Below are 26,283 nucleotides of genomic sequence, written 5' to 3'. Positions count from 1 at the left end.
TGTCAACATAGCAACAAGCCTCTCACGGAGGTGGAGTACCTACACTGATGAGAGAAGCTCTCCCGTGGGTGTAGGTAGTTTCTTCAGTAAGTCCTGCAGCTCTGTAAACACAGACAAAGCCCGTGTTACATAAGGGAATAGCGGAGCTGGTTGGGCAATCATTTCCCCCCGTGAAAAGTTTAGCCATTCTGCTGCAATTTTCCTTTGAAAAACAGTTTTGTTTCTGGTGAAAAACTGGGAAAAAAAACAGATTTAAACCAAAATATCTCAGCTTTTGGGGTTTTGTATTTTTGACAAAAACCCATTTTCAATGGAAATGGAAATTATTTTTTGAAAATTTCCATTTGGTCCAAAAGCCATTTTCCATCCAAAAATATTAATGGAAATTTTTGGACAGCTCTAGTCAATATTGCTGCATGTTGCCATGTTAGATACACTAACGGAGGAGTGAGACTGGGCTTGTGGTTCAAGACAGGAGACCTGGATTCTATACTCATGTTTGTCATCAATTTTATGTGTGACCATGGGCCTCTCTCATGCCTCAGTTTCCCCATCTATAAAGTGGTGACAACATTCTTTCTCTACCTGCCCAGGGGAGGAGTCATTTATATTTGTACGGTGCTTTGGGATCCTCAGCTGGGAGGTGATACAGAACCAGAATCCCAGAGCGAACTCCCACCTCCTTGCAACTTTATGGTTGTATGAAATCCTCCCCCAGATGCAGATTTGGGGGTTTGAGGCATCTCTAATTAATGCTGTGCTAAATATCAGCCCACCTGCAGCTGTTGTACAAGAGACAAATGGCTAGGGTGCAGTAAGTACCTACAGACAGGCAGCACCAGGCTAAACTCTGCTCTCAGCAATGTGCTGCCCACCCCGCCCTCGCCTTGGATATAGGGGGAGGGTGGGATCAGGCCTGCTGCGCACAGCAGTGCCTCTGATGGATGAGACAACGCAGTGGCCAGTTGCAAGCAGCTTGCTGCACCCAGGCAGTGGCAGGCTGACACCGCGTGTTGGGTCAGTCTCTGGGGTGCTGCCGTATTGTATTGCTTTGTCTCCTCTGATATGTAGAGATTATTTTTGTCCCCTCTCTCTGTCTAGATCCGGAGGCGCCGGCCAACTCCCGCCACCCTGGTTCTGAGCAGCGACCAGTCATCCCCAGGTGAGACCTGTAGCCAGCAGATGATTTGCAGGAATCAGTCTCTCTTCCGGAGACCCGGGGAAAACGGTTTCCTTTCTCAGGCCTGGCCCTGCGTCTGGGTGGAACTTGCAGAGTCCAGGCCCTTATGCCAGGGGCCTCTCCAGGCACACCAACCCCACTCCCTCCCCTACGGCTCCAAAACCTGCTCCCCGTTAATGAGGGGCGCAGCCCCTGGCCAGCCAGTGGGCCTGGGCAAAGGATCATGGTTAAGGGCCTGATGTCCAGAAGAGCAGTCCTGGGTTCTGGCCGTGCGCCAGTGGTGAATTTTTAGGCACCACTGCTCTCGTACTGCCGCGCAGCGCATACCCCCAGACTCAGGGGGCGGGGAGACTTGCTCCCTCATCAGAGGGGGATCTCCCCCTCACTTTCCCTCCTGGCTGCTTCCCCACCCCAACCAGCACCACCTTGCTCCAGTCCAGGCTGCGCTTCCTGCTCTGCTCCCAGGGCTGGAGCAGTCACAGAGTCCCAGGGAGCTCAGCCCCCTGCCTCACCCCATCCATCTTCCGTCTCCCTTGGAAACAGCTGCCTCTGGCATCGGAGAGGCCTGGCCTGTGCTGTCCCATCCCAGGAGTCCTTGGCAGCTTCTCCCCGCACCAGGCAGCAGCTGCCTGGCTGAACTATGTGTCCCTGGGATCTGTTTGTCTGTCTCTCTGTCTGTCTAGGGAGATGTCAAGGTGGCCGCCTTCCCTCTGCTTGCAAGGGCTGCATCTGACCTGCAACGTGATGTGTAGACTCTGACAGCAGCCATGGGGCTCCCAGCCTCTGGGTTGTGGGGCAGGGATGTGGCTGGCTACTGTGCTACCCTCCCCCTCCTTGAATCTTTCCAGCTTCCCTCATCACCTTCTCCCTCTCCCTCCTTCTCTCTCCAGCTCTCTCCCTTGCTCTTCTGTTCTGTTTTTCACTGTGCTTCCCTCCCAGCCGCACGCCTGGCCCATGCAGGCTGCGCCCAGGGCCTGTCAGGTGGGGGGTTGGGGGGTGTTTCCTCTGGGCATGGGATGATTGTGTGCACCAGACATGGGGAGCAAGTTAGCAGAGAGGTTGGCATGAGCCATGCAAGTGGGTAAAAAGCAGCAGGACTCGGACAGCACTGCAGAGACCAACGACAGCGATTTCCAATGTGGACCCCACAGTCGGGTCCTGAATCCCATATTGAGGCTCTGAAATACATGGCCTGATTGTTCTTACTTCCGACTTCCCAGTTCTTGTTGACTCGAGGGGGAGGAAGGTGATCAGCATCTTTGATACCAGGCCACTGATTTGGAAGGGGCTTGTGTTAAGGCGTTTTGTGACCTGCATGTGGTCAGATGGTTGTGGTGGCTGTATGGAGGGATAGCTCAGTGGTTTGAGCATTGGTCTGCTAAACCCAGGGTTGTGAGCTTAATCCTTGAGGGGGCCATTTAGGGATCTGGGGAAAAAATTGGGGCTTGGTCCTGCTTTGAGCAGAGGGTTGGACTAGATGATCTCCTGAGGTCCCTTCCAACCCTGATATTCTAAGTTTACAGCTCATGAGCCTGTCTGCAAAATCATGTATTTTATTTTGTTTTGTTTTGATCCAGGGACTTCCTCCCCCCCATACCTCCCCCCATGGTTACGGTGCTGTCAACTCTACCACAGTCATCACGAGTAAGGCAGGTTTGGCCCCTCCTGCTGGAGCTCTCATTAGAGGCCCCAGCTGAGAACAGGGTCCGGTCACACAGGGCACTGTACAGACAGGTGTGGGACAGTCCCTGGCCCCAGCAGTTCACTGTCTCGCATGCAGCACGGTGGTAGTGTAGAAGTTGGAATGGAGATTCGACAAACTCATTTCATGTCAGCAGGGCCGGATTAACTTTTTGTGGGCCCAGTGCCAAACATATTTGTGGGGAATGATTGTAAAAGGGGCCGGGGGCAAAAGCACAGTGGGGTGGGAGCTAGGGTTGGTTCCCGGAGCAAGGGGGGGGCCATGGGTAAACTGCAAGCGCAGCAGGGCTAGGGACGGTGTAAACAGGATCCCCCTCCCACCCCTGCCCACATAAAGCGGGTACCTACCTGGTTCTAGCCCAGTCTCTTCGTCTCTCTCTGCACGGAGCTGCCCCCTCCTGCAGCAGCAGGACAGGCTTTCTTCCAGCCCTCTGGGGTGGGTGTTGGGAGTGGGGGGAGAGGAGGCTAATGTGGTTACTCCTATAACCGGACTTTTAGTTTCCACTCAGCACTGCTAACCGGACACTCAGGTCCCGTTTTCTACTGGAGTTTTCAGTCTAAAACTGGATACCTGGCAACAGGGCCGCCAGAAAACCCTGAGCGGAGGGGAAGGGGCAAACAATCATTTTTAAGCAGTGGGGGGGGGAAGCAAGTGGTGGGTGGGCTAGGGAGTGGAGAGGAGCTAGCGGGCAGGGCCATGTCTGTTGTACTGCTACCCAGGTAGGTTGGAGACTGGGGGGATCAGTCGGCACAGTATCCCCAGCCCATATGACGTGACAGCCAGTGGTGGATTTAGAGTTAGTGGGGCCCCCCCGGCCCTGTGCTCAGCTTCATTTTTGGGGCCCCTCCTTGGGACCCCGCCAACAAAAAGAACATTCTCTCTTATCTCCCCCTGCCCCCGTTTTTCATTCTTTTTTTCTTCATCCTCCTCCTATAAGTAATAGTAAGTAAATGAAAATAAAGTGAGGTACCTTGATTGTTCTTGTAGTCTAACTTATTTTTCCACAGACCACTTAAAAATCGCAGAGGGTCTCGACGGACACTTAATGATCTTTCCAAATATTGTTTGTGCCGTTAGCTAACTATTCTAAAGAGCTTTGGATAAGAGCGCTTTATACAAAAAAATGTAAAACAATGTTGGAGTGCGGGGTCTGGCCAGGAGCTAGGGTGAGGGTGGGGGCTCAAGGTTGGGGCAGGAGGTTGGGGTGTGGAGCGCTTACCTGAGGAAGCTCCTGTTTGGTGCGAGGGGTGCAAGTGGGAATGGGAGGGGGGTGCAGGAGCTCCCGTTTGGTGCTCAGGGTGGGGTATGTGTGGGGGGTGCAGGAGTCAGGACGGAGGCTGGGGAGGTGTGAGGGGGGTGCAGAAGTTGGGCAGGGGGTTGGGGAGGTGTGAGGGGGTGCAGGAGTTGGGACTGGGGATGTGGGCTGGGGTCATGGGGGTGCTCACGGCAGGGGCTGGAGGGGGTAGCCCCGATTCCAGCCCCATCTCCAAGGTCCCACCCCCCCACCCCACCCCACCCCACCCCACCCCAGAGCAGCCAGCATGCTGAGGCTCTGCTCTTCCCCCTCCCTCCTGCAGGCAAACAGCTGATCGGTGGCTGGGAGATGGGGAGGGGAGGGAATGCAGCATGCTAGGAGAAGCAGGGGAGGAGCTTGGCTGCTGGCAGAGCCTGTCCTGCTGCAACAGGAGCCAGCAGCATCAAGCTTCTGCCCCCACAGGAGACAGCGGGGGGCAGAGAAGAGCAGGCCAGGCCAGGGCCCCTTTGGACTGTGGGCCCAGCACCATGGTGGTAAATCCAGTACTGCATGTCAGGGCTGCCTAGCTGGAGGGGAACAAATTTCAGACAGTGCTTGAGTCCTAAAAAAAGAGCGCTGGAGCCCCCAGTCCCAGCTCCCCGCTCCGAAGGAGAAATGACTAGCACTGTCCTGGAGCAGGGAGCTGGTCAGAAACGCTGTTCTGGAGCCTTTTGGCGTGATTGACTTGCTAGTTCTAAGTCCAGCTACACTGGGATTCAAAGCAGTGACCAACAAGCAAAAGGCTCATTAGTGACACTCCAAGCTGCTTTCTGGAAAGAAACATTTATTAAATTCCTGGTGCCCATGGAGTAACCCTGCCCCTGAATTGGTTCTAGCTAGAAAGAGTCGGGCAAGGAGCAAACTCTCAGTGGTTTGCAACAGCTCCCCCAAAGAAACTATATTGCAAAGCTAACCACAATAGAGCATTTCTTCGAAGGCTGGATGCTGCTCACTCACTGGGAAAAGAACTTGTAAGACTGTATGTAATAGCATGACCTGGTGACTCCCACTAACAACACAGAACCAGAGCTGGGTGAACTTTTTCAGACAATAGTTCAGGGGTGGCCAAACTTACTGGCCCGCCGAGGTACATACTACAATCTTCAGAAGTTCAAGAGCTGGGGCACACCTTCTGGAAGCCATGGGTTGGGGCTTCAGCCCTGCTCCTGCTGAAGCCCCTAGCCCTGGTAGATGACTCCTGCAGGGCTGATGCCCCAAGACTCCCCTCCCTTCTGCACAGAAGCCCTGAGACCCCACTCCCTGCTGGGCAGAAACCCTTACCACCCGACCCCGCTGCAAGGCAGAGGTCCCAAGCTCCCCCGTCTCCCAGTCACACTTTGGCCACCCCTGCAATAGTTTATTCAACAAAAAAATCAGTTTTAGGTTGACTGAAGCTATTCATGAATTCAGGCGGAATTCAGCAAATAATTTCTGCTGTTAAAAAAAATATTTTTTTTTAAATTGAAACTTTTTACACTTTCAAAATGAAACATTTTGACTTTTACTTTCGAAAGGATGTTCTGTTTCAGAATGTAGCTAGAGTAATTTAAAAAGCAAAACAAAAGAGGAAAAATCACCCGAAAACAAAAGAAACCTGAACATTTTCTGTTTCGGATCAGCACAAGCCAAACAGAAATTCTGATTTTTTGGTTCAGCCAGTGAATGAAAAAATCCGTTATTCATCCAGCTCTATAGAGATTGCATTGTTACAGTGTTTCCTGGATGCCTGCCATAAATTTTCCAGCTGGTTTTAATTCCATCAAATTATTTTTGATGGAAAATTGGATTTTTGACTAAATAATAGCAGACCAAAGAGTCTGCTTTCAGAGGGAAACCACATTTTTTGTCAAAAAAACAAACACCTGAAAACAAATATTTCAATTCAGAGAGCCTGCTGTAGTGCCTCATGGGAGCTGTGGTTTGTTTCCTCATCTCCCCATTCTCCTCTATGAGCTGGGCTGGACTATGTCTCCCAAGATACACAAGGACTTCATAATGCAACTGCCTCCCCTCACCAGCTGGGAGCTGCTGTCTGACCAGGGCCTGGCCTACAGAGGGGAATGGGAGTTTGGAGCACTCAGACTGCAGATCTCATGAGGCATTTCCAAATTGAAATACTTTGTTTCCCACCAAAAAGTTGAAATTTTCTGCCCCCCAAAAAGCCCATTTTCCAATTATCTCTCCTAGATTTTTCTTTTCAGAACTTGGTGCCACCGTTCCTAGTGCTCACCCCTCCTCACCTCCCTGGGCCTGTCCCTGCTGGATAGCTTCCTGCCTTCTGATACGTGCAAACCATTAGCTGGTCTCCCTTCATGTTAGTTGGTTCAGGTGAGAGTGTTTTCTGTTGTAGGCCAAGCTAGTACGACTCCCTTTGGCTTGCTTTTTGTGCCCAGCTCTAGGGAAGGAGTCACTGCTTGCTAATTCCTATCGCAGAACAGCCAGGGTCGCTCTCACACTCATGCGTTCCATTAAAATGGCAGCTGTTGCTTGGATTTGGGTTGCAATCCCTCCCAGCAATGCTCTGCTCTGTGCCTCTAGGGGCCAGGAAAGGCCTCACCTCTTTCTGGGAGCAGCACGGCTGGCAGGATTTAGCTGCTGTTCCGACTAAGGCCCCAGCTCCCTCCACTCCACTGACAAATGAGCTGTGACACGCTGCTGAGACCCACAGAGGGCTGCAGTCTTTTAAAAACACTCCTGGGCGATCAAATATGAATGAGCTTGCAATGCTGCGGCCACTCACTCCCTCACTCTCCAAGGGGCTGAGCAGAACCCCCTTGCAGATGAAGGGAAAGCAGCTATGGACCAGCGGCAGACAGATTTTCAAATGCCAAGTCCCTCACTGGGGCTGGAGCCATTGATTTGGATCCAGGTTTCAAACATCCCAAAAGCCCGTGGCATTTGGATCTGGGGGTTTGGTTCGGCCCGTTAAAAAATGCCAGAGCCAGCGAGGTTCCTAGAGCTGCACAAATGAAGTCTATGCAAACAAAAATTAATTGAATGCATGGAGCTGAGAGGAGCTGGCAGGTGGACCAAGCTCATTTGTGCTGTAATTGGTCTGTCTTTCCTGCTAACCCCTTTGCAGCCATGATACCCTCTGATGCACACAATGCAGGTATTCTCCCTGCAGCCAGATTGGAGGGAGAAGGCTCCACGCTCTGTCTCTTACCATGAAAGGAGCTGGCAGACACGCTCCATCAGCCAGGGTAAACTCTCCGTCTCGGAGAGATGGAAAGTGACAGCAGGAACGAAATGTTAACGATGGGAGATTTAGCATAGCCAGAGCCACACCAGGCCCTTGCTGCCTTCCGTGATCCAATTCACGGGTTCTGCAGGGCTCAGGCATCCTTGCAACCTGCCACACAACTGTAAAGAGAGGGAGTGGCATCCACAGGACTCTTGCATTGAGCTGTGTGAGCCACCATTGTGCCAGTCTCTTTCTGTGATGATTGCCTCCTTGTTCTCCAGAATCTCAGTTTTCATTAAAAATATACTAAGGGCCAGATCCTCAGCTGATGCAACCTGAGCACAGCACCAGTGCAGTCAGTTATCAGCGAGTGTAACAAATGCAGTGATATTCACTTGAGTGTGCACAGACTGGAGCAGTGGCTGTAAGAGGAGTGAACCGCCCCCATTCATCTCAATGGGTGTTGACTCTGAAGCCTACTAATGACATTTAAAAGAAGCAGGACCATCCTATTATGAAACTATGTGCACTGGGTCTTCTTTTGGTGTGTCAATGGGGGAGTCTGGGGAGTCAATGGGGGAGCCTGGGACCATCTTAGGTGACAGCTTCTTATTACAAAAAGAAAAGGAGTACTTGTGGCACCTTAGAGACTAACCAATTTATTAGAGCATAAGCTTTCGTGAGCTACAGCTCACTTCATCAGATGCATATCGTGGAAACTGCAGCAGACTTTATATATACACAGAGAATATGAAACAATACCTCCTCCCACCCCACTGTCCTGCTGGTAATAGCTTATCTAAAGTGATCATCAGGTGGGCCATTTCCAGCACAAATCCAGGTTTTCTCACCCTCCACCCCCCCACACAAATTCACTCTCCTGCTGGTGATAGCCCATCCAAAGTGACAACTCTTTCCACAATGTGCATGACAATCAAGTTGGGCTATTTCCTGCACAAATCCAGGTTTTCTCACATCCCCCCCACCCCCATACACACACAAACTCACTCTCCTGCTGGTAATAGCTCATCCAAACTGACCACTCTTCAAGTTTAAATCCAAGTTAAACCAGAACATCGGGGGGGGGGGGGGTAGGAAAAAACAAGAGGAAACAGGCTACCTTGCATAATGACTTAGCCACTCCCAGCTAAGACTGGGTTAGCTGCTGCTGAGGGAATTGTGTTCTCTATAGCGGCTGGCTAAGCCCTGTCTTTACGAGAGAGTTACATCCATTGTACTTTACCTCACTGTCGTTATCTTGACGGTTATTAGCACAAGCCAGTGCCTTCACACTCAGCAGGCACACGTGTGGCAATTGGCGTGCTCCTGGAGAGACACGGGTTGGTCCCAGAGCTTCCTTCTGAGCAAGATACACACTAGATGGGAGCACTGTAAGATCCTTTAATACTTTGCCAGGTATGACAGAGGTTAACTTAACTAAGGTATGTGTTACACATTGCCACCTAGTGGCTGAACTGTATAATACAGGTTTCAGAGTAGCAGCCGTGTTAGTCTGTATTCGCAAAAAGAAAAGGAGTACTTGTGGCACCTTAGAGACTAACCAATTTATTTGAGCATGAGCTTTCGTGAGCTACAGCTCACTTCATCGGATGCATAATTAAAGTGGAAAATACAGTGAGGATGTTTTTATACACACAGACCATGAAAAATGGGTGTTTATCACTTCAAAAGGTTTTCTCCCCCCCACCCCACCCCACTCTCCTGCTGGTAATAGCTTATCTAAAGTGATCACTCTCCTTACAATGTGTATGATAATCAAGGTGGGCCATTTCCAGCACAAATCCAGGGTTTAACAAGAACATCGGGGGGGGGGGGGGGGGCGGGGAGTAGGAGAAAACAAGGGGAAATAGGCTACCTTGCATAATGACTTAGCCACTCCCAGTCTCCATTCAAGCCTAAGTTAATTGTATCCAATTTGCAAATGAATTCCAATTCAGCAGTCTCTCGCTGGAGTCTGGATTTGAAGTTTTTCTGTTGTAATATCGCAACTTTCATGTCTGTGATTGCGTGACCAGAGAGATTGAAGTGTTCTCCGACTGGTTTATGAATGTTATAATTCTTGACATCTGATTTGTGCCCATTTATTCTTTTACGTAGAGACTGTCCAGTTTAACCAATGTACATGGCAGAGGGGCATTGCTGGCACATGATGGCATATATCACATTGGTAGATGTGCAGGTGAACGAGCCTCTGATAGTGTGGCTGATGTTATTAGGCCCTGTGATGGTGTCCCCTGAATAGATATGTGGGCACAGCTGGCAACGGGCTTTGTTGCAAGGATAGGTTCCTGGATTAGTGGTTCTGTTGTGTGGTATGTAATTGCTGGTGAGTATTTGCTTCAGGTTGGGGGGCTGTCTGTAGGCAAGGACTGGCCTGTCTCCCAAGATTTGTGAGAGTGATGGGTCGTCCTTCAGGATGGGTTGTGCATTCCATTACATCTCCCCCTTTAAGTTCTACATTCCTGCCATTTACAAAGTTTATGCTATCACGCTATCTTTGAAGCTCAGCATGTATTAGTCTGTTAAATGCCTCTGAATCATAGTGATTTTCTAATTACACGACCCAAACACATAACAGCTTGCTCATCTGGCTGTCCATTAATTGCAATGATTGGCTATGTTCAGTTTGGAATCCTTGTGTTTTCTTCTTCTGTATCCGCCATCTGTAGGATTTGCTCTGTTGATCTTTCTGAAGAACAAACTGTATATGTCGATGGTTTCTGTTGAACTCTCCACTGTTGGTCTCAATCACATATGATCTGGGCGATGAATTCTTTTTCTTTACAATAGCTGGACCTATCCATCCTTTTTCTGCATCCAATTTGACACAAACACAGTCACCAGGTTCTAGACCCAGGTGTTTTCTGAGTGACAGCTGTTGTAAAAGTGTTTTTAGGGTCTTTTTGCCTTTTTATCCAATTTGGCTACTGTTTTCATGTCTGGCCACTTTCGAGATAGTTTCTGTTCCAAAGTTGGAACAATAGTTCTGAGCTGTCTTCCCATCAGGAGTTGTGATGGACTATATCCAGTAGCCACTACTGGTGTTGATCTGTAACTCATAAGAGCAAGGAATGGATCTTCCTGCTGTAGGATTTTGTTGGCTGCCTATACAGTTTATCTCAGCCTCTCTGTTCAATTATGGCTAATGTGGGTTAAGTCTGTAGCTTCTGTGAAAGATGTGTTAACCCGATCTTTTATAAAAGAGAGAGCTTTTATAAAACATTCAGCATTTTCTCTGATGAAAACATTCTCTTTCATAAACCACATTTCTCTGAGGTATAAAATATGCATCAAACATAGCCAGAACCATTTCATAGTCATCTTTGTGACTGTCTTCAGTAAAGTCAAAGGATTTGCCTGCTGCCCAATAGCATAAACAAAGAAAATACCTGAATATCTTCAGGTTCACTGTGGAACTTGGCAGCAATGCAAAATCTTGCAAAATCTTGTGTTCAGTCTGTCCATTCTGAAGGTTTGTCAAAGCTGAAGTTCTCTGGGGCATTGAAGAGTGGCACTTTGATGAGATCCTGCAAGCTTTGTTGCTTTGTTCCTTCTGTTTCCAACTTTTGTTGCTGTTTCCCTTCTGTTTCTGTTCTTAGTTTATTTCTGATGCCATGTCATGCTCCTGTACCAGACATGGTCTGGTCACAGAGCTTCCTTCTGAGCAAGATACACAACCAGATATGTGCACTATTAGTCTATTCAATGCTCCGGGATGTATGGCTGAGGTTAGGTTAAATAAGTTAGGTTACACACAGCACTGCCTAGTGGCTGAACAGTATAATACCATTTAGGATTCCGTTACAGTAATGGACTTGCTGTTACATCCCAGACTGCACTCAGTTGTCTTAATCCCAGAATCCCCAGCACTGCTCCAAACAACAGTTCATTGAGGGTGATTTCACATGGCCTTCTGGGCAAGTGCCCAAGTAACATGCGACCAAACAACTAACAAAGTTACCATGGACAATAAAGAGGAAGGGGTGCAGATCAGGATAAGGAAAGAACAAATCCGAGATCTTCTGACTAGTTTGAAGGAATTCAAATCAGCAGGACCAGATGCTATTCAGCCCAGGGTACTGAAGGAATTAGCTGAAGCCACTGGCAATAATATTTACAAACTCATGGATGACAGGAGAGGTCCCAGATGACTGGAGAAGGGCTAACCTAGGGCCCATCTTTAAAAGGGGGGAAAGGAGGAACCAGGGAACTATAGACCAGTCAGTCTGACATTTTACCTGGGAAGCTACTACAGCAATGTATAAATAAAGTCCTACCAATTTACAGCCATGAAAAATGCATCACGGACCGTGAAATCTGGTCTCCCCTGGTGAAATCTGGTCTTTTGTGTGCTTTTATCCTATACTATACAGATTTCACGGGGGAGACCAGCATTTCTCAAACTGGGGGGGGCCTGACTCAAAAGGGAATTGCAGGGGGGTTGCAAGGTTATTTTAGGGGGATTGTGGTATTGCCCCCCTTATCTATGTGCTGCCTTTCAGAGCTGGGTGGCTGGAGAGATCTGGTTGTTGGCCAGGTGCCCAGCTCTGAAGGGAGCGCCCCGGGGCCAGCAGTGCAGAAGTGAGGGTGGCAATACCGTGCTATGCCATCCTTCTGTGCTGCTGCTGGCGGCGGCTCTGCCTTCAGAGCTGGGCTCTCGACCAGCAGCCATCGCTTTCCAGCTGCCCAGCTCTGAAGGCAGCGCCGCCGCCAGCAGCAGCGCAGAAGTAAGGGTAGCAGCACCGCGACCCCCTTACATTAACCTTGCGACCATCCCACAACTCCTTCTTGGGTCAGGACTCCTACAGTTATAACACTCTGAAATTTCAGGTTTAAATCATGACATTTATGATTTTTCAAATCCTATGACTGTGAAATTGACCAAAATGGACTGTGAATTTGGTAGGGCCCTATGTATAAAACATTCAATTTGCAAATACCTGGATGATGAAGGGGTAATCTCTAAAAGAAAAGGAGTACTTGTGGCACCTTAGAGACTAACCAATTTATTTGAGCATGAGCTTTCGTGAGCTACAGCTCACTTCATCGGATGCATACCGTGGAAACTGCAGCAGACTTTATATACACACAGAGAATATGAAACAATACCTCCTCCCACCCCACTGTCCTGCTGGTAATAGCTTATCTAAAGTGATCATCAAGTTGGGCCATTTCCAGCACAAATCCAGGTTTTCTCACCCTCCACCCCCACACACACAAACTCACTCTCCTGCTGGTAATAGCCCATCCAAAGTGACAACTCTCTACACAATGTGCATGATAATCAAGGTGAGCCATTTCCTGCACAAATCCAGGTTCTCTCACCCCCTCACCCCCATCCAAAAAACCCACACACAAACTCACTATCCTGCTGGTAATAGCTCATCCAAAGTGACCACTCTCCCTACAATGTGCATGATAATCAAGGTGGGCCATTTCCAGCACAAATCCAGGTTTTCTCACCCCCCCCACCCCCATACACACACAAACTCACTCTCCTGCTGGCAATAGCTCATCCAAACTGACCACTCTCCAAGTTTAAATCCAAGTTTAACCAGAACGTCCGGGGGGGGGGGGGGAGGTTAGGAAAAAACAAGGGGAAATAGGCTACCTTGCATAATGACTTAGCCACTCCCAGTCTCTATTTAAGCCTAAATTAATAGTATCCAATTTGCAAATGAATTCCAATTCAGCAGTTTCTCGCTGGAGTCCGGATTTGAAGTTTTTTTGTTTTAAGATAGCGACCTTCATGTCTGTGATTGCGTGACCAGAGAGATTGAAGTGTTCTCCGACTGGTTTATGAATGTTATAATTCTTGACATCTGATTTGTGTCCATTTATTCTTTTACGTAGAGACTGTCCAGTTTGACCAACGTAAATGGCAGAGGGGCATTGCTGGCACATGATGGCATATATCACATTGGTGGATGTGCAGGTGAACGAGCCTCTGATAGTGTGGCTGATGTTATTAGGCCCTGTGATGGTGTCCCCTGAATAGATATGTGGGCACAGTTGGCAACGGGCTTTGTTGCAAGGATAAGTTCCTGGGTTAGTGGTTCTGTTGTGTGGTATGTGGTTGTTGGTGAGTATTTGCTTCAGGTTGCGGGGCTGTCAGACAGTTTGGATGAGCTATTGCCAGCAGGAGAGTGAGTTTGTGTGTGTATGGGGGTGGGGGGGGGTGAGAAAACCTGGATTTGTGCTGGAAATGGCCCAACTTGATGATCACTTTAGATAAGCTATTACCAGCAGGACAGTGGGGTGGGGGGAGGTATTGTTTTATGATCTCTGTGTGTATATAAAGTCTGCTGCAGTTTCCACGGTATGCATCCGATGAAGTGAGCTGTAGCTCACGAAAGCTCATGCTCAAATAAATTGGTTAGTCTCTAAGGTGCCACAAGTACTCCTTTTCTTTTTGCGAATACAGACTAACACGGCTGTTACTCTGAAAAGGGGTAATCTCTAGCAGCCAGCATGGATTTACCCAAAACAAATCATGCCAAACCAGCATGGTTTCCTTCTTTGACAGAGTAACTGGTTTGATAGATCACACCTGGACTTCAGCAAGGCTTTGGACAAAGCCCCTCATGACATTCTGAGAAGTAAGCTGGAGAAATGCAGGCTCAACAGAACTACCATTGAGTGGATACATAATTAGTCGAACAACCACAAACAAAGAGTAACTATGATGTCAGATTAGAGGGAGGTCTCAAGTGGGGTTCCACAGGATCTGTTCTGGGTCTGGTGTTGTTTAACATCTTTATTAATGACCTGGTTGTAGCTATAGAGAGCATACTGATCAAGTCTGCAGATGACACAAAGTTGCGGGGCAGGGGTGGGGGGTTCCCTGGGGTTCAACCTGGAACTGGAGTACCACTGTGCCCCCTTAACTCTCCAGCCTGGGCTGTCTCACACAATGCTTTGCTAGTGACAAGCAGCAAACCCCTCCAGGTGTTGTTATTACTCAGCACAACAGTAGGTGTAGCCTCACACCCAGCTAGATTGCATGAAGGCACGCAAAGGGGGTTCCTAAAGTTACCCACACTGAATTCTGTCAAGGCCGTACCATGAGGTGGGCTCTGGCGTGGAGTTTCTATGATGATGTCAGAGTGCCTGTAAGTGCCTTTGTTTTTGGTTTGTTTTTCATGGTCATCTACACTTTATTTGGGGGTGGGTTTAACAAGTATCTGCTCTACAACACAACTATCCCCCTTCAACCTAGAGTATAGGGTACAATTGTTGTCTGAGCTGCATTTCCTGTATGGCAGTACAAACCTGCAACATAGCCAGTTAGAACCTTGTTCTGGCACCCCTCCCCCCATCCATCCGTTACATGTCACTTGATGTTTGTATCAAACCCAAAACATACCTTTAGATAGGCTTGGCAGAATTAGATTTTTATCAGTAAATGTCGATAAACTTGAGCATTGGCCTGCTAAACCCAGGGTTGTGAGTTCAATCCTTGAGGGGGCTGTTAAGTTGATCTGGGGCAAAAAATGGGGATTGCTCCTGCTTTGAGCAGGGGGTTGGACTAGATGATCTCCTGAGGTCTCTTCCAACCCTGATATTCTGTGATTCTGTGAAAGCCTCTCATCAATCACACAGAGAAAGGCACCAGCCATTTCCCCCCAGCTCCCTGACCTTGCATCCCTAAGCTGTGCCGTCTTGCCTGGATCTGAAGCCAGTGTAAATGCAACACTCTGTTTTGTTTCCCAGGCAACCGAGGTGCTACTGGTTGGGTACCCATTGCTGAGTGGGAAAGTGTTTTAAAACCAGGGGATTTTTTTAGTCTGTTGGAGCAGAAATTGTCATGGCGACAGCATCCCAGCTCAGTCCTGGTGGGAGGTGGAGAGACACAGGCAGAGAGCCCATGGAATCTCACACATGTACACCCTCCCCTGCTGTGCTCTCTGTGACCCAGCAGGGAGGGGGGAGTGTTGACCTGGGAACCTGGCAGGGGAGTTTCACTGGGGATGGGAGACCTGAGAGCCTGTAACCTGAGCCAGGAGGGGGAGGGGGAGGGAGGAGGTAACTCCTCTGCCCGGGAAACTGGACAAAGGCTGCAGGAGAGAGCCTGCTGGTGGGGGGGGGGATTGTTTTCAGTTTGGTGCTGGGTGGTGGAACGCAGGGAACCCCAGGGCTGGAGTCTAAGCTCCCTGCCCCCCAGAAGGACTTGACTGAGGGGTCCTGGTTGTACCCCAAGCTCTGTTTTAGACTGTGTTCCTATTGTCCAATAAACCTTCCGTTATCCTGGCTGGCTGAGAGTTACAGTGAATCCCAGAAAGAGGGGAGCAGTCCGCCGGACTCCCCCACACTCCGTGACACTCTCCCCACACACTCTGTATACACCCCACACAGACGACCGCCCACAAATACACCCATTCCATAGGCACTCTGTGCAAAGAGAGGGCCCCCCCCCCACACACACATGCTCTGGGAGGCTCATCCTGTCCCCACCCTGCCCCTGTGCCTGGGAGGAGAGGGGGCTACTCACCCAGGCTGCCCAGCAGGGACTCTGCTCTACAGGCAAAACCCACCTCTCCAGGGAAACCTGGGAACAAAGTGAGCGGGCTGGGCCTGATCCCGATCTCAGCCACACTGCGGCAAATCGTCAGCAAGTGAAGCTGCTTCAGGGTGAGTCCGGCAGCGTGAGGTCTGCTGTGCCATGTGTCCCACACCAGCATGGGCTGTGGTGCCCTGGCACAAAGACTCCATTGCTGGGCGCTAGGAGCCAGCATGCTCCCTGGGACTGAGCCAATGCATTTCACCAGCAATAAAGTGAGACTCCTGGCCAGGGACTGACCTGCTGCTGCCCTGCCCAGTTCTCAGTGGCGGCAGGTGGCAGAACGAGGAGCAATGGTCTCAAGTTGCAGTGGGGGAGGTCTAGGTTGGATATTAGGAAACACTATTTCACTAGGAGGGTGGTGAAACACTGGAATGGGTTATCTAGGGAGGTGGTGGAATCTCCTTCCTTAGAGGTTTTTAAGGTCAGGCTTGACAAAGCCCTGGCTGGGATGATTTAGTTGGGGGTTGGTCCTGCCTTGAGCAGGGGGTTGGACTAGATATCTCCTGAGGGCTCTTCCAACCCTAATCTTCTACGATTCTATAATTCTAAGTGGGCAAAAAGTGCTCCCGTGCTGACTGGGTGGTGTTTGGCACCCACTTTGCGGTGGTGGGAATGACACATGAGGGGCGTGTCAGTCGGGCCCAGCCTCTGGCTGCTTGATGGGGCAGAAAGAGTGTCTGAGCAAATAGCCCAGCTGTTTCCCCCTTTGTAGACCAGGGCTGAGCCCCCTGACCTGCCCCCTCTCTCACTGGGGTGCTGCGATGAAGTTAATCCATATTTCTGCAGCATTTTGAGATCCCCAGCTGAGGACAGTATGGAAATGCAAAGGATTCCTACGGTCAGCGGGGAGGGGGTTAGTGGTTTGAATGCAGTGTGTTATAAAGCAGCTGCTGAAGATCCCCAGGGCTGGACCTTCCCCTGAGCATCCACCTGGGTGTGACCAGCTCCTGGAGTCTTCTCTCTATTAACCTGTTGCTCCTTTTCTCTCCCACCCCCCATTCTTTTTCTCCCCATTTCCACGTGCCCCCTCTGCCCCACAGAAATTGACGAGGACCGGCTCCCCAACCCATTGCTGAAGGTAGGTGCCTCCTTGTCTCATGGATCCTCCTCTGGTGGTTTGGAAGGGGCTGGCAGTCCTGCACACGGGCGCCCATCAGGGGAGCCCTGCACGGTAGGACTCTGCATGCCTTGCATTTCCTAGCAGGATCATGCCTGAGTCTCACGTTCCTGGTCAGCCCAGAGCAGCAGGGCAGAGCGGTTCTGTCAGTCGGGTCAGCCTAGCCTGATCCCTGGGCCCAGCGGGCCACGAGGCTGCCATTCTTGGAGAACAGTGGCGTAGGGAGTGCAGACGAGGAGAGGCCATTGGGCTGCTCCCAGGACCCAGCTCCCCCGGGCGACTCCAGACCTGAGCTAGCAGGCAGGAGAGACTGTGTGCGGGAGCAGGGGCAGGGGTAAAGGAAGTGTGGGAGTCTGCGTGTGGTGTGTGAATGTGCACGTGCCTAGCTGTGGGGAAATGGGCATGTGGGGTGGGTGGGAGAGGCTCTCTGGGGGTGAGGGGTGGGCAAGTGGGGGCTGGGGATGGGTGAGGGTTGTGGAAGCAGACAGACTGCGTGCACGGGTGTCGGGAAGGAATCTCGGTTCTCCCTGAGCTCCAGGAAGGATTTCATGAAATCTGTAACCAGTCCCCCGTACGTCCCAGCTGTGACGGTGAAATGAGCCACACCCAGGACGTACCCCCATCAGCCCCCAGTCCTAACTGCAGGCAGCCCCCAGCCCTAACTGCAGGCAGCCCCCAGCCCTGCTAGCCACTCCACAGGCTCCCTCACCAGAGCTCTTCCAAAGGGGCATGAAGGGGAGTGAGACTGCATGTGGACTTCTGTGTGCAGTGGGTTGTGGTGTGTCTGGGGGTGCCCTTGGGGATGGAGGAGGGGGACGTACGGGATACCAGCGCTGCACTTGAGTTATTGTAATCAGCCGATGTCTGGGGCCCCTTAGCTATAGCAGGGCTGCCAGCCGGTCATTGCTCCATTGGGATCCAGGTGGTGAGACCTCACTGCTCGCACACCCCTCTCCCTGTGCCCCCCTCCGAGGCTGAACATGAGAATGTGCGCAGGTCCCAGCAGGCATTGCTGCATCTTGACCAAAAGCACCCTGGGAGCTGTGCTGTGGAGGGCGGGGGGGGGGGGGGCATGTGCCCTGTTCTGTGCCTGCTGGATGCCAGCCCCACTCCCCAGCCAGCTACCAATGCAGCCACTGGCGCCTCCGGCCCTGGTTGCTCTCGTGCCGTGCAGTATCCTGTTGTGACCTGGCCTTCCCTCTCTTTGCAGCCGGGACTGTCCATGTCTCCCAGACAGAGGAAGAAGGTCCCCCGCACGACCCCCACCATGAAAGGTACCGTGGCATGCCCTCCGCTTCACACTGCTGTTAGGAGGCACAAGGACATGAAGTGGGCACATCTCACGCCCAGTTCTCTCTGGGAGAGGCTTCTGTTTTCTCCTGCTTCCTTCATCCGCCCGGCCTTCCATCTGACATTCCCTCCCTCTCCCTCTGAGCCTTGCTCCATTTCCCTGCCAGCTGCCCCCTTTGTCCTCCCCAGTCTTGTCCCATGTTCTGGCACTGGGGGCCTCTGGAGAGACTCTCTGAGCTGGGGGAGCAGAGGGTAGGCGCTTGGACTGCAGTATTCATTCTGCACACAGCGAAAGAACAGCTCGGTTCCCCTCCTGACATTTACCAGCCAGTGAGCAGTTGGCGTTATATAATGCAGGGGGCTCCTGCCCATATCACTCCAGGCTGCTGTTCTGTCCACAGGCCAGCGTGCCTTCCCCCATTCTAAAGACGGGGTCACCTGCAAGTCTGGGAAGTGGCTGTGGGTTTGGGTATCCAGGGCATCGCACATCCCCGCCAGCTTGAGGGGTGTGGAGCTGTGAGTTGGGCACAGACCCATTTCAAACGCTTCGTAAGCACACTGGGTTGCTGAACTGAGCAGCCACGTGGCTTGACGGTGCGTCCCAGTTCCACTCCACGGTTCACGATGCAGCAGCTGACATGTCTGTGGAGTTATTTTTAAATGAATAATTGTGTTGCTAGCAGTATAAGAAAAGAAGGCAGTGAGCTAAGTATGTGCTCTGAACTTGCAAGGTAAACAGTACTAGGCATAGCCTGATCTCAGATGGGTGACCAAGGGGAGCTCGGGTGCTGCAGGAAGTAGGGTTGGTGATGCCATAGTGGGCTCTCTGCCCTCTAAACTAGTGTTGGTGGCGGGTGCAGATACCCTGGTGTTATTCTCGGGGGGTGAAGCTCTGGAGTCTCGCTGTCACGGAGTCCCTGGGCGATGCTCTGGAACTGCTCCCCATGAAGCCAGTCAGGACTCTGGGGCAGTTGCCTTTCTGTGAGCAGCCTGTCTTCAGGACACACAGCTCACACAGCTTCCACCTTCCTGGGTCTGACCTCGGAGCATTCAGCATCCTCTGCCCCTCCGTGTGCTTCCCCCAGCCAGTCCGCTCAGGCGGGGCTCCTGAGGAAGCCAGAGGGTCCTGCACCCCAACTTCGCAGTCAGACGTGACTCTCAGCCAGCCAGTAAAACAGAAGGTTTATTAGACGACAGGAACATGGTCTAAAACAGAGCTTGCAGGTGCAGAGAACGGGACCCCTCAGCTGGGTCCATTTTGGGGCCAGTGAGCCAGACAACCACGTCTGCCCTTCACTGCATGTCCCAGCCAGCCCCAAACTGACACTCCCTCCAGCCCCTCCTCCTCTGGGCTTTGTTCCTTTCCCGGGCCAGGTGGTCACCTGATTCCTTTGTTCTCCAACCCTTCAGCTTTCACCTTGCAGGGGGGAAGGGCCCAGGCCATCAGTTGCCAGGAAACAGGGTGTTGGCCATTCTCTGTGTCCAGACCCCTGCACACACCTGCCCTCTAGGGCTCTGCAATGATCATACACCCTTACCCCACCACCTAGATACTTAAGAACTGCATAGGGGAAACTGAGGCACCCCCACAATATTCGTAGGAAACATTAAGAACAGGCCCACTTCGTCACACTCACCTCAAACACGGCTACAATAAATCCACCCTCCAGCTTTTGTTCTTCACCTCCTTCCTACATGGTTGTGCCACATTGCAGTGAAGCTGTTGAACAGCTGCTGTGCTCCACACCAAAGGTGGCTGCATTTCGATGTGTGGAGGGCAGAGGGGGGTGAACTGATTCCTGTGAGGATCTCCAGGTGAAAGGTGCTGTAGAAAGGATAAGTCAATAAGGGACTTGCAGAGCCTGGAGCCTTCCCTGACTCAGACCCTCCCAGTCCATCCGCAGTGAGCACCTCACCAATTGCAGCCAGCGGAGCAGCAGGGGATCTGCATGGCCCCATCTCCACCCCTCTCCACCTGGTCACAGACTTTGCTCCCTTCAGCACCTTGGCTGCTGCAGCTGCCTCCAATGTCCTCCCTGCTGCCTCCCAGCACGTGGGGCCCCAGCCCCTCTTCCATGTCCATCTCAGGACTCGGCTGTCGTCTTTGTTTCTAACACCCACCTGCTTTGCTTCCCTCCCCAGGGGCCCTGGGGGTTAGAAGCTCTGTCACTTTTCACCACTCCTCTCCCTCTACTGCCTGCCCTCCCATCACCGGGAATCTGCCTCCTCTGTTCCTTGGCAGGGCCCAGCCAAGCATCTTTTCCACAGCTTTGTCCCTTGCCTCTCTCCGCCTAATGCCCTGTCCCTCTCATCTTCACCTCTGCTGAAAACCTGGCTGTGCGCTAGGACCCAGAGTGTAGAAAACTGTGTCTGCTGCTTCCCTGAACTCAATGAGGAGAACAGGCAGTCAACTGAAGTAGTAGGAGCCAGTTAGGCCCTTAAGACGCTGATATCTTCCCTCACTCAGGCCCTGCTACCAGTCTGCTTATTTGTCCCCTTCAACTGAGTGATGAGAGCCACTCTAGCTGGCACAGAACAGCAATCATGAATGAAAGAAGAAAACGCCCCTCTGGGGCAGCATTCAGAAAAAGAAAGAAAGCAAAGGAAGCTTTTCTATCTAAGCGGGAGGGAGCTCTCCTGAGACATATAAACACAAATGTTCACAGTGAGCCTTCCCGCCCCAGTGAGGATGTGAGTGGTGAGGAGATGCCTGATCTTCCAGTTAGTCAGAGTGCAGGTGACCTGGCAGCTACTGCAGCATCCATATCTCCATCTCAAATGGATGTAACCATGTACGTTCCTGAAGAAAAGTGTAGATCAGAGAAGAGTGTGGTGGAGGAGCAAGAAACAGCTGCTGCTGAGTTTAGTTCCTTAAGTCTAGATGATCCAGGACTGTGGACCCACTTGAGCAGTAGCCTGAGGGACTTCCTTGTACTGCATGGGCCACAGCAAGTGAAAAACTTCATGTTCCTCAAATACAATGAAAATAGAAGTTTCCATCCAACACATTAGTGGCGTGAAATCCCCAATGGTGACATGGCTTATGTACTCAAAAACCCAGAATGCTGCATATTGGTTTTGTTGCAAACTCTTCTTCCAGTCTAATGTTCCAGACACATTGGGTTCTACAGGAACAAATGACTGGAAAAATCTGGCTAGAAATCTGACTTGCCATGAGAAGGCAGCAAATCACCAGAGAGCATTCCATAGGTGGAAAGAGTTTGAGATGAGACTAAGGTTAAAGGCCACCACAGATGATCAGCATCAAGAGAAGATTGCATCAGAGGCTCTTTAGTGGCAAAGTGTTCTGAAAAGGCTCATTGCCATTGTGAGAATGCTGCTACCCAAACCCTAGCACTGCGCGGTACTTCAGATCAGCAGTATGTGCCAAACAATGGAAACTTCCTTAATATTATGGAGCTGATGGCTGACTTTGATGCTGTACTCCAGGAGCATCTAAGAAGAGTCACCACCCAAGCAATGTACACACACCACTATCTTGGAAAAACAATTCAAAATGAGACCGTTACTGGCAACAAAAGTTAAACAGAAGATTGTGGCAGCTCTGAAGTCAGCAGATATGACTCTGTTATTCCGGACTGCGCACCTGACATCAGCCATACGGAACAAATGACTTTAATGGAGCATTTTGTAACAACAACAGAACCTAGTGAAAATGTCCCGGCAGTGGTGACGGTCCGAGAGCATTTTCCAGAATGTATTGACATGATGATACTACAGGAGCTGGTATGACAAATGTGCTTCTTAAAAAGCTGGAAGATACGGGCATTGCGATAGCTGACACGAGAGGTCAGGGCTACGATAACGGTGCCAACATGAGAGGAAAGGACAGAGGAGAGCAGACACGGATCCAAGAGTTAAACCCTCGAGCTTTTTTTGTCCCATGCAGTTCTCGTTCATTGAACGTGGTGGTCAGTGATGCAGCATCAGCTTCTAGTGAGGCTGCTGAATTTTTTAATGTAATTCAAAGCATTTATGTATTTTTCTCTGCATCAACTCATCGATGGCAAATTTTGAAGCAACATCTGGGAACATTCTCTCTGACACTGAAACCACTGAGTGCCACACAATGGGAAAGTTGAGTGGAGGCAATAAAGCCCATCAAACACCAAATTGGGAAGATAGATGATGCCATAGTTGCCATTATGGAGGATAAGACTATGACAGGAACTGTTCATGGGAGAACAGTGGCAGAGGGAAATGGAATCACCAGAAACATACATCACTTCAAATTTCTGTGTGGCTTAGTGTTGTGGCATGACAGACTGTTTGAAATAAATGTTGTAAGCAAGAGATTCCAAGGTGTTGACCTTGATATATCTGGAGCAATGGAACAACTGGACAAAGCAAAGCCAGACCTACAGTCTTACCGGTCAGATGAGGGATTTCAAAACATTCTGACGAGTGCACAGAAGTTGGCAAAGGAACTTCACACTGAAGCTATTTTCCCACCCATTCAAAAATACAAGAGTCATGGAAGAAGAAGACATTTTGATTACAAGACACGCAATAATCCCATGAGACCCCAAACAACAATTCAAAATTGAATTATTTAACCAGGTGCTAGATTGTGCAATACAGTCAGTTGAAGAACGTTTCCTGCAGCTCAAGGAACACAGAAGTATATTTGGGATGTTGTATGATATTCCCAAACTCCTCACTATATCTGAAGAAGACCTACACCAGCAATTCAGGGCACTAGAGACAGTGTTGACACATTGATGTGAGTGATTTAGGTAATGAACTGAAAGCCCTTTCAAGATACATTTCAGCAGGATCAACTCCAAAGGCTGTTCTGGACTCTATGAGCACAAATAAGATGACCACCCTCTTTCCAAATGCTTTAGTTGCTCTGTGCATACTTCTAACACTTCCTGTAGCAGTTGCCAGTGGAGAATGCAGCTTCTCCAAGCTGAAGTTAATAAAAACACATCTACGCCCCACAAGGACCCAGGAGAGGCTGGTCGGCCTTGCAGCCATCTCAATAGAGCATGAGCTGGCCCAGACTGTGGACCTTCAGCAGGAAGTAGTTCAAATATTTACAACCAAGAAGGCACGGAAAGCAAACAGATTCAAACAGATAAAAATGCCAATGTTTACTATGCAGACAAGAAAAGTTACATTTGCTGTTCAGGCATTTGAAAGTTAAGTGTTACTTAAAATTTTTGAACAAGGCATTTTAAGTTGTTGGTTCTCCTTTATTGGGGTAGGTAGCAGAGCAGTACCATGAGAGGAGTAGAAGAAGAAGGCGGCAGAATTGAAATTTTTCAAAGTTTTGGCCCAAGCGAGGGGGCATGGGGGCATCATTTGAGCTCCCTGCCTCAGGTGCCAAAATGTTGTGGGCCGGAGCTGGGCCTCACCCTTCTGTCTCTCACTCTGCTGAGCTGGGCTGGGCTGGCTGACCCTCTGCGTGTTCTGGGGCATGGTCCCATTGGGGCCTAGACTCCTGGACCATGGAGCTACTGCCACTGTCCTGATAGACAGGACATAGGGATTAAAACCATCTTGTCATCTCACCCTGCTCACACCAAGTTGCCACCAGGGGATCCGCACCAGGCCTTACCTGGGGCAGCTCAGCGCTAGGAATGGGCACCAGGCTGGGGGAGAGGATCAGCACTGAGAATGGGCAAAGAGTGACTCAGTGCTGGGAATGGGTGTGAGGTGACTCAGTGCTGGAGACAAGCCCAGACAGATCAGCACCAGGTCTGACCGGGGTGGCTTAGCACTGGGGGCAGGCCTAGGGACTATCAGGATCAGGTCTGACCTGGAGTGACCCAGCACTGGGTGTACTGTGGCCCCCATTGGAGAGACACTGGGCATGTGTCCACATGTCTGATTACCCACATGGGCCAGGAGTTCCCCCTTCAGCCCCAAACCCCCGAGCATTGCTCATCCTTGGCCTTTCTCTCTCCTGCAGAGCTCCAGATGATGGTGGAGCACCACCTGTGCAAGCAGCAGGGGGAGGAGGAGGATGCCAGTGTGGAGAGCCAGGAGCCACACAGCCCCGGATGCTGCCACCACGGTAACACAGCCCCCAGCCACAGCCCCGGGGGGACCTGCCCCCTTGCTCAGGCCAAGGCCAGGCTGGAGTCTCAGGAGGGCAACTGTGCTGGACCAGACAGGAGTGAGTATAACATGGACACGTGGGAAGGATATTAGAGTGCCCCCGGTGATGTCCTCGGTTGGACAGAGTCCTTCCCCGGGCAGTCAGCGCCTGCCCCCTCTGTCTGCTCTGCTCTGCGCCAGGCCCATTGCCCCCTTCTCCGTTGTCTGGTACCTAGTGCCTCACTCGCACCAGACCAAGGCAGGTGTAACACGCAGCCTGCTGCGCACACGCTGGTGTTATGCCGCTGCCACAAACAGGTCAGCGGGAGCTGAGCCCCGAGGCAGAACCTGCAGCTCATCCGGCCTCCGAGCTCAACCCAGGGCAGGCGGCGGCCTCCGGCTTTGGGGAGTTTGGGGAGGATCCCAGCCTGGCTGCTCTATCCCATGTCTGCTCCCAGTTCCCAGGAAGTTCGGGCCCATGGGTGATTAAATGCGGCACTGAGCTTTGCTTTGTGTCCCTGGGCCTGCATGTCCCTCTCTGTCTCAGGTACCATCACCGTGGTATCTGGGTGCGTCACCTTCGTTAATGCATTTACCCTCCCAGACCCCTGGGGAGATCGCCAAGGCTATCTGCCCCAGGGTATGGGAGGGGACCTGCAGTTTTACCTCCCCATGAGATACCCCCTCAGCCCTGGCCATGAGGTCAGTTCAGCTGGGACCATCCCCTCCCCTCTGACCCAAGAACTGGAAACCTCCTGTCCTGTACAGCAAAGGGGCATTTACCAGAAATGCCCTCATAAAGCTCACATACAAAGCAAACAATATTCAGCCAGGCTGAGCCCTCAAAGCCCTGGGAAGGAGCCGCTGAGGGAGTGGAAACATAGTGCCTGTTATCCTGACAACAGCTTTTGCTTAGCACCAGGGCTTTAGGTGTGGAAATTCACATGACATATCTCAGTAATAACCTTAGCTCTGACCCACAAGCCCCCAACCTCCTCGTGCCCTACGCTGGTGCCATGTAGGGCAAACGCCCTTTCCTCTGCCCCATGCTAGCATCTCCCTGTGGTGCCCCCCACTTCTATGCTTCTCCCGACACCTTCGGAGTGTCCTGCTTCCCCGCCCTGGTGGGGTAAGTGAAGCCACGTCTTCGAGAGGCTTTGGGAACGAGCAGGAGGGCAAAGGCCTTGGGTCCGATAGTGATGAGGAAGGATCTGCAGCAGCAGTGGGAACAATGGCCTCTAGTGGTCACAGGGAAAAGCTGCAGCTATCCACTGATGCCAACAGCCACTGGACAGGCTGAGTGATGGACCCGGGTCACAAGGCAAGCGGCTCAGGAATGTCTTGCCCAGATCAGAGCTGTTGGTGAGCACATGGAAGAGCAGCTGGGGCTCTGGGTGTTCCAAGGGGCCATGATGCAGCTGGGGAAAATGCTTTGATCTTTTCCTTCCCTGATGAATCAGTCACTGGAGCAGCATTTTAACAAATTCCTCCAAAACCCTCATCAAATATTTACCATGAAATTCTGTCCTCCTGCTGGCAGCCTGCAAAGCAGGACACACACATCACTGACTCCAGAGCAACTGATGCAGCCAAATGAGAATCAGTTCCCTAGCTTCTCACTTGCTTTCAGATTTTTGCTGCTTCACCTAAGTGCAGGACAGATGCACAGAACACCACAGACTCTCCTGCCATTTCTGGGGCAGAGGGGATGCTTCTGGAGTTGGAGACAGAATGCCTGGGTTCTATCCCTGGCTCTGCGTGACTTTGAGCAGATATCGTCCCCTCTCTGTGCCTCAGTTTTCCCTTCTGTATTGCAGGGAGATGATCACTCCTTGCTTGACATGGGGCTGAAAGCGAATATCTGCA

General features: G+C 51.1%; 1 protein-coding gene across 3 annotated transcripts in view; it reads left to right on the top strand.

The window, feature by feature from the left end:
• The window catches only part of PPP1R1A (protein phosphatase 1 regulatory inhibitor subunit 1A), an 80,140-nt gene that overhangs the window by 45,420 nt on the left and 8,437 nt on the right, over nucleotides 1-26,283 (top strand). For all 3 annotated transcript variants that reach the window (XM_073318379.2, XM_073318378.2, XM_073318377.2), the window contains exons 2-5: nucleotides 1,102-1,162; nucleotides 16,985-17,022; nucleotides 18,272-18,335; nucleotides 24,290-24,496. In XM_073318379.2, coding sequence (XP_073174480.1) covers nucleotides 1,102-1,162; nucleotides 16,985-17,022; nucleotides 18,272-18,335; nucleotides 24,290-24,496 — 370 coding nt within the window. The remainder of the gene's footprint in view (nucleotides 1-1,101; nucleotides 1,163-16,984; nucleotides 17,023-18,271; nucleotides 18,336-24,289; nucleotides 24,497-26,283) is intronic.

The sequence above is a fragment of the Lepidochelys kempii genome, chromosome 20 (assembly GCF_965140285.1).
Source record: "Lepidochelys kempii isolate rLepKem1 chromosome 20, rLepKem1.hap1, whole genome shotgun sequence".
Lineage (NCBI taxonomy): Eukaryota > Metazoa > Chordata > Testudines > Cheloniidae > Lepidochelys > Lepidochelys kempii.
The sequence above is the reverse complement of the archived record's forward strand: the minus strand, read 5'-3'. Positions and strand labels throughout refer to the sequence as shown.